Source organism: Tyto alba, unplaced genomic scaffold, assembly GCF_018691265.1.
Source record: "Tyto alba isolate M040663 unplaced genomic scaffold, T.alba_DEE_v4.0 Super-Scaffold_7, whole genome shotgun sequence".
Lineage (NCBI taxonomy): Eukaryota > Metazoa > Chordata > Aves > Strigiformes > Tytonidae > Tyto > Tyto alba.
In genome coordinates this window covers 43272974-43291577 of record NW_024881328.1, presented here as the reverse complement: position 1 = coordinate 43291577, position 18604 = coordinate 43272974, and the positions used below count along the sequence as shown (strand labels likewise).

The following is an 18604-nucleotide window of genomic DNA, read 5'->3' as shown; positions in this document are numbered from 1 at the left end:
CTATTACTAAGAATTCAAGACCTCCACCTTCAAAAGAACCCTTTCAGCCACGCATCTCTCTAATACGTGGCAATGCGCAGCCAAACATTGGGGCAGCTCTGTGATGCCTGGCCCTCCATCCCCACGCGATGGTCAGCTGCAGAGCTGAGGCTGTAAGCTGTTGTAGCCCTGCTCCCTGTGTCTGTAGGACACAACAGACAAAACAGCTACTAATGCACAACCGCAGCCTCTACCTCCTTTTCTGTGTTTCCTATTAGGAGGAAAAATGCACGGAAAAAGCTCAGAAACTCATCAGATATTGAGAAAAGATGGCACCTTGGAGTGCCTTTGAAGGGCAGTTATCTAGTACCTGCAGAAAGAGATCTAGTATCTTTATATCCAGGTATAAAGCAGGTACAGCTGTGAATCTTTCCAGGGATGGACAAGCTAGATGGAAAAACAAGGCGCAAGCATATAGAAGAAGGTGTTTGCACTGCAAATCTTTGCTACCACAAACCTGCCTTTTACAAACATGGAAACCCCAACCCTATAGAGCCAGGACTTTCCAAACCACCACTGCGAGCACCAGGGAACAGAGCACCTCATGAAGCTTTTCTGCACAAGCTAAATGGCATCCTGTGGCCTCACAGGGAAGTGCTTCAGAATTCAAACAGGTTTGCATGGCGTTTCTTAATCTCTCTTAATGAATCTATTTAATCAACACATCAGAGCAACATGATCACAAATACCCATTTGTCACCACAATGAAGCTGCTAGAAACAGCACTAGATGAGTTTGGTGGTGTGGGTTTTTTTTTTTAAGGGAATGGTCTTTGATCCCTCTGTCGGTCTCTGATCATTTCTGTCTCACAAGCTCAGAGACAAGCTCATGCACAACAAACATTGAAGGGACGTTACAGGGAAGAGGTGACTGGCATCTCCCACAACACAGGCAGCAAATCGTGCAGGCAATAGCATTAAATACACATTTAAAAGACGTTCTTACCTTTCCAATGATGCTTCCAACTTCCTACAAAAAAAAAAAAAATTAAAAAAAAGCCAAACAGAAAGGAATTGATATTACAAAATGGGAAGACAATCCAGCCCAACCCCATAATGAAGCAAAGACCTGGTGCACAGTGTCCCCAGAAGAAGGACAGGGGGAAGGCATGAGAGGGGCCAAGAGCGCCTTGCCACCATGCCACCCTCCCCATGAACAGGAGGATGCCCGCACCCGCTCTGGGGCTGGCCGGACCCAGGCGCAGCTGGAGCAGAGGTGGGAGAGGGAGCTGCGAGGAAAGCCCCTTACCTTGCCATGCATTAGCAGCCGGATGGTGAGGGTGACGTTCAGGCCGCCTTCGGAGACCTTGGACTCCATTTCCTACCAGGGGACGGGAGACGTGCGTTAGCTGGGAGGGCAGCCCTGGCACAGAAGGAGACAGCACCACGGCTGTATCACCTGGGGACAGAGAGGGGGAAATGTTTTCTCTCAGAATAGGCAGGTTCTTTGACGTGGGATGGAGCCTGCGTGGGAAAGCCTCAACTGGAGGAGCTGCGGGGGGGTGTCGTGGGCTGAGCACCTTTGCGAGTGCTCGCCGCAGGTATTGCGCTGGGTGCGAGCCTGGGAACATCCCATAGCTCTGCTGTGGCTTTGCCACCAGCTTTATGCACACGCTATTGTGGGAGCAAAGACTCAAATGTCCGAGGTGGCACAGCCAGATGTGTAGCCTGCGTGAGCTGAAAAGCAGCTGTGCCTAGTTGAGTGTATGGATGCAGGAGCGGGGAGTCAGTGGAGCAGCCTGGGCAAAGACCGATGGCTGAACTGGGACTTTGAAAGACCCAGGGCACCTGTCTAGCAAACCAAACTTCACCACTTCAAGTGGGAATGGGCACTTGGAAAATCAAAAGCCAGTTTTCCAGTAATCAGGAAATATCTATCTGACCCCAGGAGCACAGAGTGGGAAGGATAGAGCTGGTGTCCTGATTGCTACACATCTGCGTTTTCATCCCGACCTGTGGGCACTCTAGCCGGGCACTCTGTCTCAGGACCACGCCATTTCCAGACATTCCTGCTTTGCATGGATCTAACAAAACCTCTGCAAGTTTTCCTGGTGCTGTCACGTTCCTTTCCCTTCCCATTCTCTCCCTTTCCTCCTCTGCCCTCTAGAGGGAAACCGCCACTGATGTTTTGGAGGCAGGGGAAAAAAAAAAAAAAAAAAATCACAGAACAGCAACAAATCCTTCCTTTTTCTTTCCTGACACCTCCTTAGTAGCATCTCTGTGTAAGGACGTGGCAAATGAAATGTCGCTGCAGCCTACTGCATGGGAACACAGGTCCTGTCTCAGAGGGAGGTGCCAGCATCCTTCTACGTGCTGTGCTGACAGAGATCTGTAGCAATTCTCCCCCATGTTATTTAATCCCTCAGTATATATCAGATGGGAGATTTTTCATCCTGGTCACGAGCATCTTGCATTTTCCTTTGCTCAGATGAGGACTTATGTGACCAAAAAATGGGAGGTAAACCAGTTGCCAAGTATTACTTTAATGCAAAGAGGCAGTCAGGACAAATAAACGCACAGCAATGAGCAAATCATGGCTGGGAGATGGGTTTGATGTAAAACCTCTTCCAAGAGGTTATTATGAAACCCAAAATGGATAAAACCCACGTGGATAGCAGGGAGACGCTGTTCTCACCGAGCTGACAGGAGACCAGCTCACTGGGAATGAGGTTGCTTATAACCTACTTGCAAATGCTGATCTTGAGGCCAATGAACGTTACAAATGAAAAAAAAAAAAAAAAAGTAAAATCCTCACAAGAAGGATAAGAAATAAAAAGTGTTGAAGATGTCAAGCCAAAAGGCACTGTTAAGGGTGGGGAGGAGGACAAAATTTCCGAGGAAGAAGGTGACAACGCTGGGGACCAGAGTAATAGGAACAGGCTGCGACACAACAGCGCAATGTGCGAGATCAGGAACTTTCTCTTTCAACACTGAGCCCACTGCAGGTGAACAATAAAAGAAAATTAATAACCGGTTGTTTTGGTTAACCCCAGGCTGATTCCCATGCAGGCATGGGAAGCAATGCTGAAAGGGTTGAACGGGCTGATTTGTGGATGACGGGACACCAGATGTCAGGATGTCAGACGTACACAGTCCGGGATATGCCAGGAGACAAAGCGCCTGCACCGAAGAGACGCCCTTGTCGCACAGGGGCACAGCCATCCCCGAGGGATGTCCTGCCCCAGGAGCAACCTAGCCCTGTCAGAGTGAAAAAACCAAAGCCACACCACCACTGCAGCTACCCACGAGGCTGGCGCACGCCAACACAGAAACACAGCTCCCCTTCCTGGGTGAGAAGCATCCTCCGACGGCACAGCCAGGGGAAGGCAGAGGCTGTTCACAGCACATGGTCGAGGCACATCCACGGGCAGTGGCTTCCGTGGCTTACAAAGGCGGCGTTCCCGAAGCCATCTGGCCCCCCACACCACCCCGAGGGTTTTCTTTTGCAGGGTGCCCAACCGCGGTGGGACCTTGGAGCAGTCTGGGCTTTGCCGCTGGGGTGATGGACCCCAAAGCCCAGCTGAGTGGCTGAGGTTCTCTAAACCTAGGCACGTCCTTGTGGCAGCGGGAGAGCTGGCAGTCCTAATGAGGTGGGTCACGATTTGCCCACCAAGGACTGGCCGAATTCACCGGTTTGCTGTCACCAAATCTCCTACAGTGGCAGCGCTTATCGTGGGGGGTGTCTGCCATCCCTTGCTCCACATGCCTCACGGGAGGAACCCTGCGTCAGGCCGTTATGTAAATGTTTCCAATTGATTGAAAAAGTGGGTCATGTGTTAGCCAAATGCTCCTGGCTTTAAGATTTATCAGCATTATTAAATTAAACACGCTTCACGCTCCAGTGAGCGGGAAAGCTACATTGGCCTTTTCTTAATCATACTAGTGAAAGGTAAGTCTTTTATATGGGGGTTCATAACCTCAATGGAAGTGATGGGAACAATAGAGCCAAGGCATTTACCCTGGGCGCATGCCTCCCCCCGCAGCCCTCATTCCTCCCCGACAAAGGGCTGGGGAAAATTATCCCCCAAACGCCATTTTGAGCATTTCAGAGCATTCCCTGCCTGGAGAGAGACCCATCTCAGACCCTTCCTCTTCACCGATGTATTATGCCTCGTTCACAGCAGCTCTGAAATGGCTTCTTTGTCCATCTACTTGGAAGCCCTGAGGACATCATTACGTCGAGTCCCATGGATGGAGTAGATAACAGAGCCTAACTCCAACCCAGTGCAAAGCAGGTGCAGCCTCGCAGAGGTCAAAGACACAGCACTAGGAGACAGACGTGTCGAGTTTGGCCCCAAAATGGAAGTTGCACAGTGAGCCAAGCGAGGGTCTGCCAAGCATCATGCCTGGGCAGAGGACTGGAGCAGCATCCTTCCATGCACGGCCAACACGAGCAGCAGCCAAATGTCTTTGCGCTTCAATGAGGGGAGCTCTGCAGGGTGGGGAGCACAGTGCCCGGTGCTGCTGTGCCCCAAAACAGCCGGACAATGTTCTTCCAAAGGATGACCCCATTGCAAAATAAATAGGTCTTTTAAATGCAGCTACCTCTTGGGAGAGTGCTCAGAGGAGGCATCACCAGTACGCAGAGCAATCCAGTTCTTCCTTCTCCCTCAGTTCTGAGATTAAATACATTAACTCTGGGAAATTTCCTTAAACTATCAGAAATACATTAACTCTGGGAAATTTCCTTAAACTATCAGAAATTCCCTATGTCTGAAAAAGCAGCTCAGGCAGCAGTGACCAAAGAGAAAGCGGCGAAGAGGAAGTAAAATAGAAACCTAGAACAGCAGAAAGACTCCTTTTCCCCACACGCAAACTTACACACTGATTTTTCTCCTTTCCACTTTTTTAGAGGTTGGAGTGATTGCCTGAACTGGCGCTCTTGCATTTATGCTTGGTGATACCTCACAAATACCGACAATCTCTTAAAATTTGAGCAAAATCTTCTAATTAGGGGAATTCTGAACACGGTGTATTAAATTCATTTAATACCACGATCATCTCCCAGATGGGAGACAGCATGTGAAGCGTAACAGGGGGAGGGAGACCAAGCTCTGGGCTGGACTTTGTTCTCCAGCCTGGTTTCCAAACAGGAGCTGGAAAAGTGGATGCTGGGATTCCCGCAGTCCCCTCCAGATGGGCGATAGCAGCGGGCTCGGCCGAGCTCGGGCAGAGCTCTGCAGGGGCTGGGAGACATCACTGGCTCTGTGCTTGCTGAAGGCAGCCCTCCTCCTCGTCCTCTTCCTCCTCCTCCTCCTCCTCTCCCTCCACCCATGTAGCCACTTGGGCTCCCCAGGCACGTTAACCACACGCCAGCAAGTCCTGCGGCGCAGCTCCAGCAAACGCTGCCTACCCCTCCTCTGCAAATGCCCGGTGGACAGCCAAGGCATCTGCTGCCAGAACTGGGGGGCAGCTCCCCCGAGACAGCCCCTGCCGCCCCGGGATGAGGCAGCAGCAGCAGCCTGCATTTTGGATGAGGTGGCTGAGGCTCTCATTAACAAGCTCCACCACAAAACAGTTCCTCTTGCTTCGGCGCTAGCATTGCTACTGCCTGCAGACCCCAACTCCAGAGGGAGGGTCTCTTATCTGCACTAAAGACACCCTGGTGCCTCTGGGACATACAGTCTTGTCAGTAGACATGCGACACACAAGGTAGAGTTTATCGGGTAGCTCTTGTCATGGAATATTCTCATCAGCGTTACAGAGATCAAATTTCATTGCTTCATCTAGGTATTTGTTTTGGGGGACAACAATGTTTTGTTCAAGCTGTCCGAAAGCAAACAGAGAGGACAACTTGGTGCAAAAATGTCCCACAGGCATAACCCACCCCCTCCCTGAAAGGTTTGGATGGAAAGTTCGCAGGCACTGCCAAGCAAACGCGAAGAAGAAAGTCTCTGTCACACCCCTCTCCCATCACACGCCCTCCAGAAAATCACATGTTCTTGATAGGTTTGGATGGTGCAGGCTGGTAAACACCTACACCTTGGAGCCTTGTTCACCAAGAGCCCTTGCTGACCTGTGCAGGTAAAGAGCAGGGTGGCCAGGGCACTGGTCTGTAGAGGGATGCTGTGCCACCTGCCCAGAGGACCACCCCCAAGACCCTACCCTGAAGCATCTTGGCGGTTACTCAATGGTAATGCCTTCCTGAAAAACATCCAACACGCTTCCCAGGCTCTTCGGTGTTTCAGGAGCCCCACCAGCAGAAAGCCAGGTGTTAAAGACAACCACAAAGCTTCAGTGTCCTTCAGCACACTGCAACATGCTATGGCACGGCCAAGATTTCTAATATGGGTGTCAGACTTTCATGTTGGGGATTAACATCTTGGCCAGAAAGTCCATCACCCAAGACAACATTTTCCATTGAGAGGGTAGTAATATTGAAACACCTCTGACCTCTCAAAACCCCCTTCACAAAACTCAGACCCGCATTTTCTGAGCCTTGGCAAATGAAAGATGTGCTAAATGTAGAGAAAAGCAGGGTAAGGCAGGAAAGAAGCTGCTTTCCCAATATTTTATGCTTTCTAGTTTGCTTTCCTGAGGAGCACTGCCCGTCCACCTGCGTAAGCAGGAGCTTTCTCCCCACTCATCACCCAGTGGCTTGATCCTGCCATTAAGACCTAATCCGGCGATTTTCAGCATTGCATTTTAGCGGCTGGGAAGCACCGCGGTGCAGCCAGCTCAGGATTATGAGGACAGCACAGTCTGGCCAGGTCAGGACAGGGCTGGAAGGAATAAAAACCACTATGGCAGAAAACCAAAGTCAAGCATTCCCTTAAAACCAGGCTCCAAATGGAAATGTAGCAGTCACCACCAGACTTCGGCTATCAGCAGATGAAGCTGCGAGAGGACAGTAGCACCATCTACATGAGTGACACCAAATGCCATTTTGCAACAAAGCTGCATTTCCAGCTGCTGCCATTTTCCAGACCGTAGTCATTTTGGTCGACATTTCCTCTGTTTACTTTCCAGCTCCAGTGGAAATATGTTAGATATCTATAACCAAAAAAGGAAAAAAAAAAGACCCCCACGCCACCTTGGTACATTAGTCAGCAGTATATCCTTGCTTCTCACCTGCCCTTGATCTTTCCAAGCATCACAGGAGACAAATGTCCCTGTTCCTGCCCTCACAGCAGGTGATTCTGAAGGCTTCGTTCTCGGTCACCTGCTCCCATTTCCCTGCACTCCTCTGGGTGAGATGTCTCCTCTCGGGGTCCAAGATGTCACTCACTGTCTGCTGACGAGAAGTTACAGCCTGCCTTCCCCTCCTTGCTCGTGTGCACCAGCGGGCTATTCCAGTCTCGCTCACCTCTATGACAATGACCCCAATTACTACTGCAGGGATGCAAATGCACCTTCCTCCGGACTCTCTTCTCCTTCCCTTCCCCTCTCTGCTCTGCTGCCTCCTCTGCCCACAAATTCAGCGCCAGGACCACCAAAGCAACCTCTCCTGCTCCCTCGTTTGCTACCGCCGTGCATCAGGTGGTCTTTTAACTCCTGCTTCTCCCACCACCCTCTTTGCTGGTTGCAACTATCGGGAACTCTTCTCTATTTCTAAACAACCATTTCCTACCATCCTTCACATCAACAAGGCTTTCCCTCCAGATCCTTTGCTCCCTAGAGAGCAGGGTTGCTTTTCTACACTGGGTGGTCCTCTGGGGAGAGATACTGGCTCTAGATATTGGTATTAGCCAGAGTTCAGGATCAACTGGTATGATGGCCCATAGCTCCAGCCCTGTCACACCACGGTGGGCCCAGCCACATCCCAGCCAAATGCACACCTCTGCTCTCAGACCAGCACAAAGGTATGCTAAGCCTGATCTCCCCTCCAGGAAATTTTCAGCTGCTTTCCTGGGTTTCTCCTTCATCTGGTGCACCTGCAAGCTGGTATCAGGCTGTGCATCCTGCTTTGGGTGTTGACCATATACCGGTCTCGTTTGCCTCTGCTGATCCCCCTTATACTTGCAGATTTTTAGTGGGGTTTCACGCACTTCAGAGTGATTTCTGACCTGATGGATAAACTAAATGGAACAGAAACACAGCATCGCATACCTCCAGCACAGTCCAGGAAAGCTGGCAAGTCTCTACAATGAAAAGTAGCGCAGAACCCCCTGGCTCCAGCCTGTGGACACTGGAAACCCAGGGAGGGATGTCCAGTGAGAGTCCCTGCTCATCCTCTGAGCACTGTGTGGTTCATCGCAGCCCACTGCACCTCAACAGTTAACCAAGACCAAAGAAGCACAACCCTGGCACGGCTGGTGCACGGATGTGCAGTCGTGCGTGAAATCGGAATCGGGGCCCGCGTGTCAGATGGTGTTAGACTCCACCATCTCTAAGGCAAGCCCGGACCAAGGAGAACGACTCGTTTTGTTGCAGTGGCGGTGCCATTATTGTGATCTTTCGTGTGAAGGCTAGCGAACAAAGCTGCAGCATTCCCCTACCAATCTCCTCAGGATAAAGGTCTTGAACATGATTTCATCCCTTGCAACAGCACAGCAGGATGACAGCGCCTATCTCTTGCCCTGATATATTTGCAGGAGACAAAACTTGGAGGCTTATGTTAATTATCAGGTTTAGAGGAAATGTAGGTAGCTGCACCTGAGCGATCTATCAGCAGAGGCCTAGAGGATGCAGAATTTCCATTCATTCACGTGAGCCGCTGCTGCGTTGCAAGCAGAGGTTGGACACACAACAGCGTAGCAGGGGCAGACTGTTAGATGCCCTTGTGCAAGCCAGGAAACCCTGTCTGGGCTGATTTCAGGGCACTATGATTGTGGGACCCTGAGCAAAATCAGTGACTTGAACCTGTTAAACCGCTACCTTGACAAGCTGAGATAACCCTGCTTGCAGTAACAATGAGCCTTCGCTGATTATTTTTAATTTTGTAGTGAATTAAAGATGCTTCTAGAAGGCTGGGGTGAGTGGGTGGGTGGAAATAATAGACTTTAATTCAGCCACTTCCAATTCATCCTGTTAGTTAATTTTGGAACAATTTCCCAATAAAAATAGCATTTTCAGTGAATGCAAAGCTGCTTAAGTACATCAGAAATGTCACCTCATGAGGCGATGGCAGCTAATGCTCCTTGCTCTACTCCATTTGATCCATTACAACTCTGTGACCAAGAACATCCTCAGATGTCTGTGAGCCTTTAGCAAGTACTGGGTGCGCTCAAAATCCCGTGTGCTTAGAAAATAACATTTCCTGGGATGAGGAAGGTCACTCTGCCTCCTTTGGTCTGCCAGCAGATTCAGATAAAAATGATCCGTTACGCTTTTTTCCTCAAATATTGTCTGTCTCTTCATGTCCAAGCCAATGTTTTGGTGAGGCTGGGGGCGAGGGCCCCAGAGGAGCTGCGGATGGAGCAACAAGGACCAAGTGTTGGCTCAGCTCAGGTGCCCTGGTCATCTCAGGAAGGCAGAGCCAGCAGCACTGCATTGCATCCCCAGCCGGGACCCTGCCGCGGGCCTCAGCGCTGAAGAGTGGGGCGGGTCCTGTTGCAGCACCCGTGCAACAGGAAAAAAATCCCCAAGCTTTCATAAATTAGCTGAAACTGCACCTCCTTGCACTGTGGGGACTGGGAAGATGACTACTTCAGCGCCACGCTCCACGGGACACGGGAAACACCATCAGCGGTGCTGCAGCGGGCGGCTGGACCGAGATGCTGGAGAGTGGAGAAACTCGTGTGATGTGAAGGGAGTGGAGGCAGCTCATCCAGCATCTCTGCAAGCACCAGCAACAAACACCCCCTGGGATGAGCCTTCGCTGAATGGGGAAATGCCCCGACTGGTAATACAGGGGTGGCAATAACAAGGCTGTTGTTAATACTGTCCTACGTGGCATTGCCCTGAAAGAGCCAGGGAAGCCTGAGGCAGATGAAACCATTTTAAATTGGCTGAGAAATGCTCTAACACCACCACCACCACCACCACCATCCCCCCCCCCCCCCCCCCCCATTTATCAACAGCACTCCAGTTCAACTGCCAGGTGACAGCCCAGGTGGAGGAAGCTCTTGGAGAGCAGAGCAAGAAGCCAAAGCCAGCTTGGCAAAGGGGAGAAAATAAGATGCAGTTCATCAAGGCAAAGTACTGAGCTTGGCTGTGTGCAGTTAAGCGCACAGAAACAGAGAAGGAGCTCCCCATCCACCTGAAAACGGTTGGGACTGACAACCCAACTTGCAGGATCTGCAGAAGGAAACTGAGAATGATGAGGTGGGTCTCCACGAGAGAGACACCAAACACCAAACACGGCCCATGGGGAAGGGCTGGAGGAATCAAGGCTCTGCAGGAGAGGAGGAGGGTGGTGGGAGACAAGGGAGCAGTCTCGAGTGAGGGGCTTAAACTGAGGTGAAGAAGATCCAGGTCAGGCACTGGAAAAGAGATTTCCCACAGCTACGTGCTGTTGGTGACAATGCCATCCTGCCAGCCATCACTGTTTAAATCTTAGAAACATTTGCTTGTTTGCAAATAAAGCTCATCTCTGTTAGACAACTGCACGTATAACCTTGACACTGAGCTATGCCCAGGGTCGGTCATGCTTCAGGGATGTACTCAGTTTAGCCTTTCTTTCCCTCAGCCAGAGGCTAAGGAAGGGGAGCCGGGAAACGACCGCCTCACACTGGGAGATGCCTCGACAGATGCCCCAGGGATGCTCTGCAGGGGCCGTGCATCAGCTCCGAAGGACCCGTGTCTTGCCCAAAGGATGCCAGCAAAGCCAGCGTTGGAAATGCACCCCTCTCGAGATTGAGGGGTGACACAATCAGACAGCAGTCCCCTATGTGCCAGTTTTTACATGTCATTTTTCAGGGGAAGGCCAAAGGAGACCCCAAAAAATGATGCTCATGGCCATAGGTCCATGCCAGATGCTCATAAAGGAGGGGAGACCATGGGGAGCTGTGTGGACCTCAGAAGACAAGCAGCTTGCCCTCCAGCAGCCTGGAAACAAGAGGGCACAACCCTGCAAAAAGCTCCAGGCACACTCCTGGCATCCTTTTAACTGGGGGGGGGGGGGGGGGGGGGCAGCTGAGAAGAGAGCACCTCAGGGGCCTCGGGAAAGCCAAAAGCAACGAGCGTGTTTATCCCACCGCTGTTCCAGAGACTGCACAGACTTAATCAAAACCTTGAGGGGGTAACTCAGTCCTCACCTAAAAGAGCTGAATGGACTGAACCAGCACAAGAGCTCTGCCTGCGCTGTTTCTGCGCCACTGCTGCATGGATGCATGCGTGGCCGCAACACCTGCAGAGCGGGCACCAAACGCCACCGCCACTATTTTTCTTGATCCAGCCACGAGGGACATGACCTCCTGTCCCCTCATCCCTCTCTCCACCTTGGCCCATCATGCTGCACAGCCTTTCAGGCATCCTGGAGAGCTGGGGCTGGGGCGGGTTTCCACTTCCAGTGCATCCGCTGAGACAGATGAGGATGCAATCAGGAGCATCTCCCTGCGGTTCAGAGCAGCAGGCATCCCACGCCCCACCCCTATCCATGGCCCCCCTCATTCCCCTCCTCCAGAGCCTTCTGGCTTCCCTGGCTTTAATCCCACAGGCAGCATCATCGCCATAATTTCCCCCCATTTTCAATCTACTGATCTGGGGGCACTCCACAAATCTCTTCATCCCGAGAGCAAAGCAATCTACTGCCTCGTCTCATCCCATCTCCATTTCTCTCTCTAATCCCTGGAAACAGGGACGAGGCTCGCAGCCTATGGGCTGCCCTGGAGGGGTCTGTCCCAGCGCCAGCAGACAGACAGACAGACCAACCTGGAGCACGTGGGGGCAAACAGGAGGTGCCAAATCAAGATGGGCAAAGAGCCCCTGTTAATTTGATCATGCTCACTCTCTACAAAAAACAACTGATTTAGCTGATGATTTTTTTTTTTTTTTTTTTTTTGAAGTAGATGGCAAGCCAACGCCATGCTGTGCAGTATGAAAGATGGGGAGCTAGGGCTGCTCTCGTGAATGCCACCGAACTTGTTAACACACCTAGGCTAGGCAGGTCCTAGCCGGTCTTCATCCAGGGATGGGGGAAGAGGCAGTTCTTCCCATTCCCCTTCCCCCACTATGCTGGGGACATAAGGGAAAGACCGGGTGCAGCATCATTCTGCTGGTCCCCTCCACAGAAAATGTGAGACTGACAGAGGAGCCGTGACCAGCCTGGCCCCATAAACCCCAGCTCCTGGGGGCTCGGGGCTGGATCCAGTGCTCTGCCTGCGCCTTTTCTCCACAAGCCTGAAATCCGTGACTTTCACCACAGATGCTCTTTGAGAAGGGGAGACTGATGGGAGACATGAGAAGGGAGACCCTTGGGATGTCTCCCTGCCCTGGAGAAGCAACCCGGCATCGCTCGGTCAGGACCGAGCAGATCGGTTGGGATGCAGCCCTAACCCCATCCTTCTTTTTTCAAGCATCCATTTGCACGGGGCTGGAGAAGGCGGCGGGTAAGTCCATGCTCGGTGGCCACCCCAAGGCTTCTGTCCTGCTCTCGGTGATGGTGTTTCTCCCCCAGTTCGGCTGGCGAGGAGGAGGACGGGGGCCCTTGGTGGCCGGGGGTGGATTGCTGCTGCGCAGTGCTCAGACCCTGACAGCAGGCTCCAAAACTGTCACTCCCGATCTGTTTTCACTTCAGCTAAACCTCAAGCCCGATTAAAATCAAGGCGAGCCACCTTCTCCTCTCTCCTTCTCCCCGTGGTAGGTCCTCTGTAACCTTGGGTCTAAGCACTGAGCAAAACGCACCGGCAAGGGAATTGGTCAGTTTGTTCAGCTGGGAATTGGGGATGCTGGGGAAGGGGCCATGACCACCCCTGTCCCCAAGCCTGGCCCGGGTTGCGAGGGCAGAGCCGCTGCAGCGGTCCCATCCCCGTGGGGCAGCGGGTCTCTGCCAAAATCCAGGGCGGGATGCGCCGCCGACACCCCACGGGTGGTACCCCCAGCAGCACCGGGGGATGGTGCATCTGTGGGGTCGAGCAGGTCTGGAGCCAGCGGGGTGCCCTGCGTGGCACCCGCTGCCCGCAAAGCCTAAATGGAATAAACAAAATTAAGCCAGGTACGTGTGCGTGCACAATCGCAGCACCAGGGCGGATGCATTCAGCGGGAAGCTGGAAAAAGCTCGCTACAGGGATGGGGACGGCCCTCACCCATTCGCGAAGTGTTTCCATTCTCTTTTCATTTCAGCTGGCCAGAAGGAAGCTGCGGAGGGCTGGCAAACTCAAGCCACGCGGGCTGCCACCCACCCTCATGGTGCAGGCACGGGGGCTGGCTGCTGGAGGTGCCACCCGGGGCTGGGAAAGCAAGGTGCCTGCTCCACTTGCCGCGCAGCTTCCACGTTTTCCAAGCGGGCGTCCAGCTTGGAGTTAAATAAAATAATCATCGCTTGAGAAAAGAGGGTCCTGGGACCACCAGCCCAGGGAGGGTAAAGCATCATTGGTGGTTCCCCAGAGGAGCACCCTGCGAGGTGGCGAGCATCTCGCCGTGCGGGCGCCCAGGTCCCCTCCGCTGCCGCCTCAAATCGGCGCTGGCCACCGCGGGGGTGGTTTGCTCGGTCCGCTCGGCACAACCCATGCCACCAATTCTGACAACATTCCCATCTTCTGATCCTACGCACTAAAATCCCACAACTTCTCGAGAGCCTTTTGAAGGCAGAATTTGCACCTATTGCAACATGAACATTAAAATAATGTTGAAACCACTTAAAGAGTTTTTTTTTTCTTCTCTTGGTCTTGGTCAGTAGCCTTTTTTCCCCACCCTGAAATGATCGGTTTTCTTCAGAAAGAAACAACCTCTTAATTCAGCCAAGATTAAAAGAACATTTTTTACAGCCATTTCTCAGGAAGAAAGAATTTCAAATTTGCTTTTGTATCTGAGAATACTAAAAATGTTTGCATAAATAAATCCATTAAAAAGAGGGGAAATCTGAGATTTTGGAATTCTGTATTAAAAGCAAAACCCCAGATATGTGGAAAAACTGCTGGTTTTCAGGGTTTGGTTTCTGTATCAAAATGCAGGCTAGCATCTGTCTTTGCATCTGTCAAAACAAAGGTCAATCATTTTATGGAAACTTAAACACAATGCCCTTGATCTACTGTTTCTGATTTATTTTTAAGCCGGACGTGACTTCTGACTAATAAAATAAGATTTTCTAATATGGTTCACATTAACATTCAATTATCCCAGAAAACTCAGATTACAAGAAAAATATGTCTGAGAACATTTTCCCTTTATAATAAGGAGATGATATTTTGGGATTGATTTCAACAGCATTTAAGTCCTCCATAACCTTTGCAACTAATATTTCACTTTTCTACTTATAAAGTGATGGTGTAACCAAAGAAAAAGCAACAGAAACTTGACGGTATCAGAAATAATTTAACCACCCTGAGTGAAATGCCTACCTGAAGGCAAACTGAAAAGAAAACAAAGCGAATCTCATAATAAAAGGTATTCCTCTTTCCAAATCAAATTTCCCTGGCACAAGGCAAAAAATTAATGGAAATAGAACCAAAAGGTAAAAATTAAATCAAACCGGGTCAGGGGTTTTATTGCGTTGCCAGACTAAGACGTGATTAACATCTATGTTATTTTAGTATCAATTTCTTTAAGGCAATTCAGTTTGTGCTATTCCCACACGAGCGCATACATAAACGACACTATCCAAAGCCTGTACTGTAAATCACACAAATTAGGAATGGCTGAATATTCTGGTCAATGTCGAGATGGACGCTTCTCTACCCAGGGATACAATCTTTGGCATTAGCCGCAAGACACAGGTAAAATTAGATTTTATCAAAATAAAGCACACACAGAGAACAACAGTTCTGCAAAACAATTCTGCCAAAATATTTTGCAAAATAATTTGGCAAAAATATTTTGCAAATATCTTATAGGAGGGACTTGAGGAGCAGCCGTTAACTTAAGCTAACCCCTTTGCTCACACACCTATTTCTCCCATAATCCCACCTCCCTCCGACACAGACTTAAATTTCCTCTATGAGAGATTCGCTTAAGATGGCTCTTAAGCATTCAAAGCCCTTCTAGCCCATCCTGCAGCCCCAGACCCGACTCATTCCATGATTCTTCCCTGATTTTCATGGGTAGGAAAAGTTGCATGCGGCAGGTGGTCTTCCACCAACACAATCTTTTAAATCTTCTTACCTTCCCCAAAGAGCCGCTTTAGTGCCGATTTGGCGTGAGGGGGGTCCGGACAGATGGCCAGTCTTTTCACGTTTGGAAAGGATGAAAAATGCTAGGGGGGGAAAAAAATCCCAGTGATTTTTTTTTTTTTTTTTTTTTTTTGCCGTACGGCGCAGAGGGTTCCGAACCTCATTGGCCCTGGGAGGTCCACCACGTGGCACAGGATGAAGAGCACGTGACCTATTTTCTCCCAAATCCCTCCATTGGCTGGAAAGGGGGGATGCACCCACTGCTGATGTTCTTGTCATTTCAGTGGGCTTTGATTTTTTTTTTTTTTTTTTTATTTTTTTAAAGGCCACTGAGCAAATTGGGTTGCCTCAAGGCGATGAGGGCGAACCAGCCAATGCTTTCAACATGAAGGAGGAAGGAGCTTGGGTACGAGATGAGCACCGGAGCGCTGCCTGTGTGCAGGGGGGAGATTTGGAGGGGCTTTACCAGCGTACCACCAGAACGGTGCCTGCCCACCCACTTCAGAGACGGAGCCTCCGGGAGGGAGAGGAGGGCATACAGCAGCGCACGTTCGGCTGCTGGCAATGGGCTGTGCTAAACCCTTCATCTCAGAGGCAGCAGCAGCGGACCAGGCTGAAGCCCTGACTGCAGAACCCAGAGCTCGGCTGGCTCCCCGAACCTTGAAGGAAGGGGATGTCCTACAACTGTTCCATCACCAAAAAAAAAATAAAGTATTATCTTGTGCCCCCGCGTTGCTTCTGACCTCTCCCAAGGTGATCCAGTCCTCTGCTGCCTTACGGCTATTGCACAGTGGTTATTGCACCAACCAACTGCTCTGAGAGATGACAAGTCTCCTGCTTTAGGGGCAGGGGGTCTGCTGAAACAGCTTTCTTGGAAGAAGGACCAAGCGCAGCGGAGGGAGCATGGCACGCTCGAGGTGGGGACCACCTACTCCCACCACCACACGGCCGGTTCAAAGCGGTCCCCCCAAACAGACACTCCCCAAACCCAAAACGCGGCACGGTTTTTGGGGATGTTCTGCCTCAGAAGGGTCCCCACGGCCCCGTGGAGCAAGGGGCCACAGCTCCCACTGTCCGACTTTGACTGGTGCTGGGGGTCCTGTCTTGCCCCAGCTCTGTATTTCCTAAGGGACAGCAGCTCGGAGCCACCACATCCCAGCCAGCCACGGTCCACAGGCCGAGCAGCTCCCAGCCTTCCCTCGGTAAACGCAGGCACCAGCCCACCAGTGTCAAGACACTCAGATCGGGGAGGGGAAAATGCATTTTTGGAACCCAAGACATCCTCCTATTTTCCCTGTCAAAGCTCAAGCTCATGTGTGGCGCCAGTCAGAAGCTGCATTTTTTCTGGCTACCTGGCAAATCCCACGGCTGTGCCATCTCGTCGTGGCAGCAATATGCCTGTTCATCACCCCTGCCAATGGAAAGCCCTGAGTGAATCTACCTCTGGCATCTGCCCTTGAATTTCGGTGATGAAATTCAATATTGCAGAGCAGCTGTCCCCAGCCATCCCATCATTCAAGGGCTCAAGCCCTTCTTATCTAAGGGTAACGCCTAAGGCTCCTCAAAGAACCAGCTGAGCTTGGGCTTTGGTGAAAAAGCACAGCTCTGGCCACCTCCATGAGTTCTTGGCATCACCACCACATCCCGACCCGGCACTCAGCCCGCCTGCTGGTTCTCCCTTGCGGCTGTTCCCCCCCCACACGGCTCTGCACAGGGATGGAAAAGCATCAGGAGCACAGTCCCTACTTCCAGGTCCTTCTCGAGGCCAGACCGTCCCTCCACGTTATCAAAAAGAGAAGTACAGCCATAAAATGCCTGAAACGGTGTAGAGAACTGCAGGGTTTCACCTGAAATCCTCTGTGGCTTGGAGGGTCACACTTCTCCAGCCACCAGCCAAACGATGGGGCGTTTCAGTCCAACAAATACAAGCCAAGGGAGAAACTTGCCACACTTAAATGCAAACTATGGACACGGCCAACATCCCTCAGCTCGCTGCTTTCCCCTCTCGTGTTTTGTGGTGGCCAGTGTGCAAAGGGAGAGAATAAAATCCTCCACCTTCCAGCCCCACAGCACCCTGTTTGCAGCCCCCTCATCCTTCCCCAGTGATGCCCAGATAAATCTGGCTCCTGAGTAATCTTCTGAATAATTATATAATAGAGAGGCAGGCAGAGAAATAATTTTAGGCTGCTCTGTCGATAGAAAGCAAGCTGGATTAAAAGATCAGAACAAGCAATACTTAGATTAAAATGGTTTGTTATTTTCAGCTGTGGAAAATCTGTGGCTAAAGCACGGAAGATATTGAGGGAAGGCACATCATCTTTCTTTCCCCAAACCCAAGCTTTCTATGTATTAGTCGAGGCAAGTTCCAGGTTTCCAACCTGCACTCAGGATTTGTTTCCCAATGGGTCAAAGAAATACAATTTGCCAGTTCATACGGCATTTTACCTGAAGACTTAAGAGCAGCACGGAGATGCTTCAAGTTACATTTTGCCCTGCAAGCTGAGTCCAAATTAAACACCATCGACGCACTGCTGCTTGTTAAGACATCAGACCCCCTGAGCCGGGAGAAGCAGCGTGCGGCTTGGCAGACAACTTCATCGCCTACGAGAAACGTGCCTCCTGGCACACAGCATGGGCTTTATCGGTACCAACGTCTTTGCCTTTAGCATGTGCCTCCCTGCACCCCCGAGGTGATGGCAGGCAGACGCCAGGCTTACCAACGGCGGAGAGGCGGCCGCGGCTGGGAGAAGCCCATCGGGCAGCGGGGCAGCTCTCTGCGGGCACCCGTACGGCATCCCCCCGGCCCCCGGCAAGGTCATGGGGTGCCACGCCGGGCCCCGCTCCGACCGATCGCTTTGGCAAGGCGTGAAGGGGAGGCAGGAAAAAAACAGCGAGCAAAGGGATCTGACGCTGGGGGCCGAGCTCCCCGCAGGGCACGGCGCTCATCAGGCCGCATCCCGGATCGATGCTGCTAGCTTTGCTCATTCACCTTCGGGTTCAGATGAAGCAGAAGGGTCAAATTGGGAAATGGCTTGCCACTGGTGGGCATGTCCCCACCACCGTGTCGCAGCCTTGTGTCGCAGCCTTTTTCCCCTTGCTGGCACGGACACTTCCCACCCGAGCGCCTGGCTGCGCTCACAGCATCTCTGGCCCCCAGCATCAGCAGCGACCACTCGTCTCATCTCCAGGATGCGAGATGGAGCAGCAGCAGTTTCCCAGTGCCAAGTGGTCTCCAAAAACGGAGTCCTCTTCCAGGCGTCCCTCGCACCTGTAGTTTTTCTACAAAATAGTCATGGTACTACACACACAGGATCAGCTCTGAGTTCTAAGGATGAAATCCCATGGGGCAAGAGGTCGAAAACAGCCTTGAAGAAGGGTTAGCATTTAAAATGAAAACCACACCTTGCTTCTGACTTG

The 18604-nt window shown here is 51.4% G+C and overlaps 1 protein-coding gene across 33 annotated transcripts in view; it reads right to left on the bottom strand.

Annotated features, from left to right (window-relative positions):
* PCBP3 (poly(rC) binding protein 3) overlaps nucleotides 1-18604 on the bottom strand; it is a 63064-nt gene that overhangs the window by 29310 nt on the left and 15150 nt on the right. For 30 of the 33 annotated variants that reach the window (XM_033007372.2, XM_033007380.2, XM_033007384.2 and 27 more), the window contains exons 5-6: nucleotides 1288-1359; nucleotides 985-1008 (exon numbers count right to left, since the gene is read on the bottom strand). In XM_033007372.2, coding sequence (XP_032863263.1) covers nucleotides 985-1008; nucleotides 1288-1359 — 96 coding nt within the window. Of the gene's footprint in view, nucleotides 1-984; nucleotides 1009-1287; nucleotides 1438-15179; nucleotides 15271-18604 lie in introns of all 33 variants that reach the window. The other 3 variants (XM_033007365.2, XM_033007362.2, XM_033007363.2) reach the window with 3 other exon arrangements.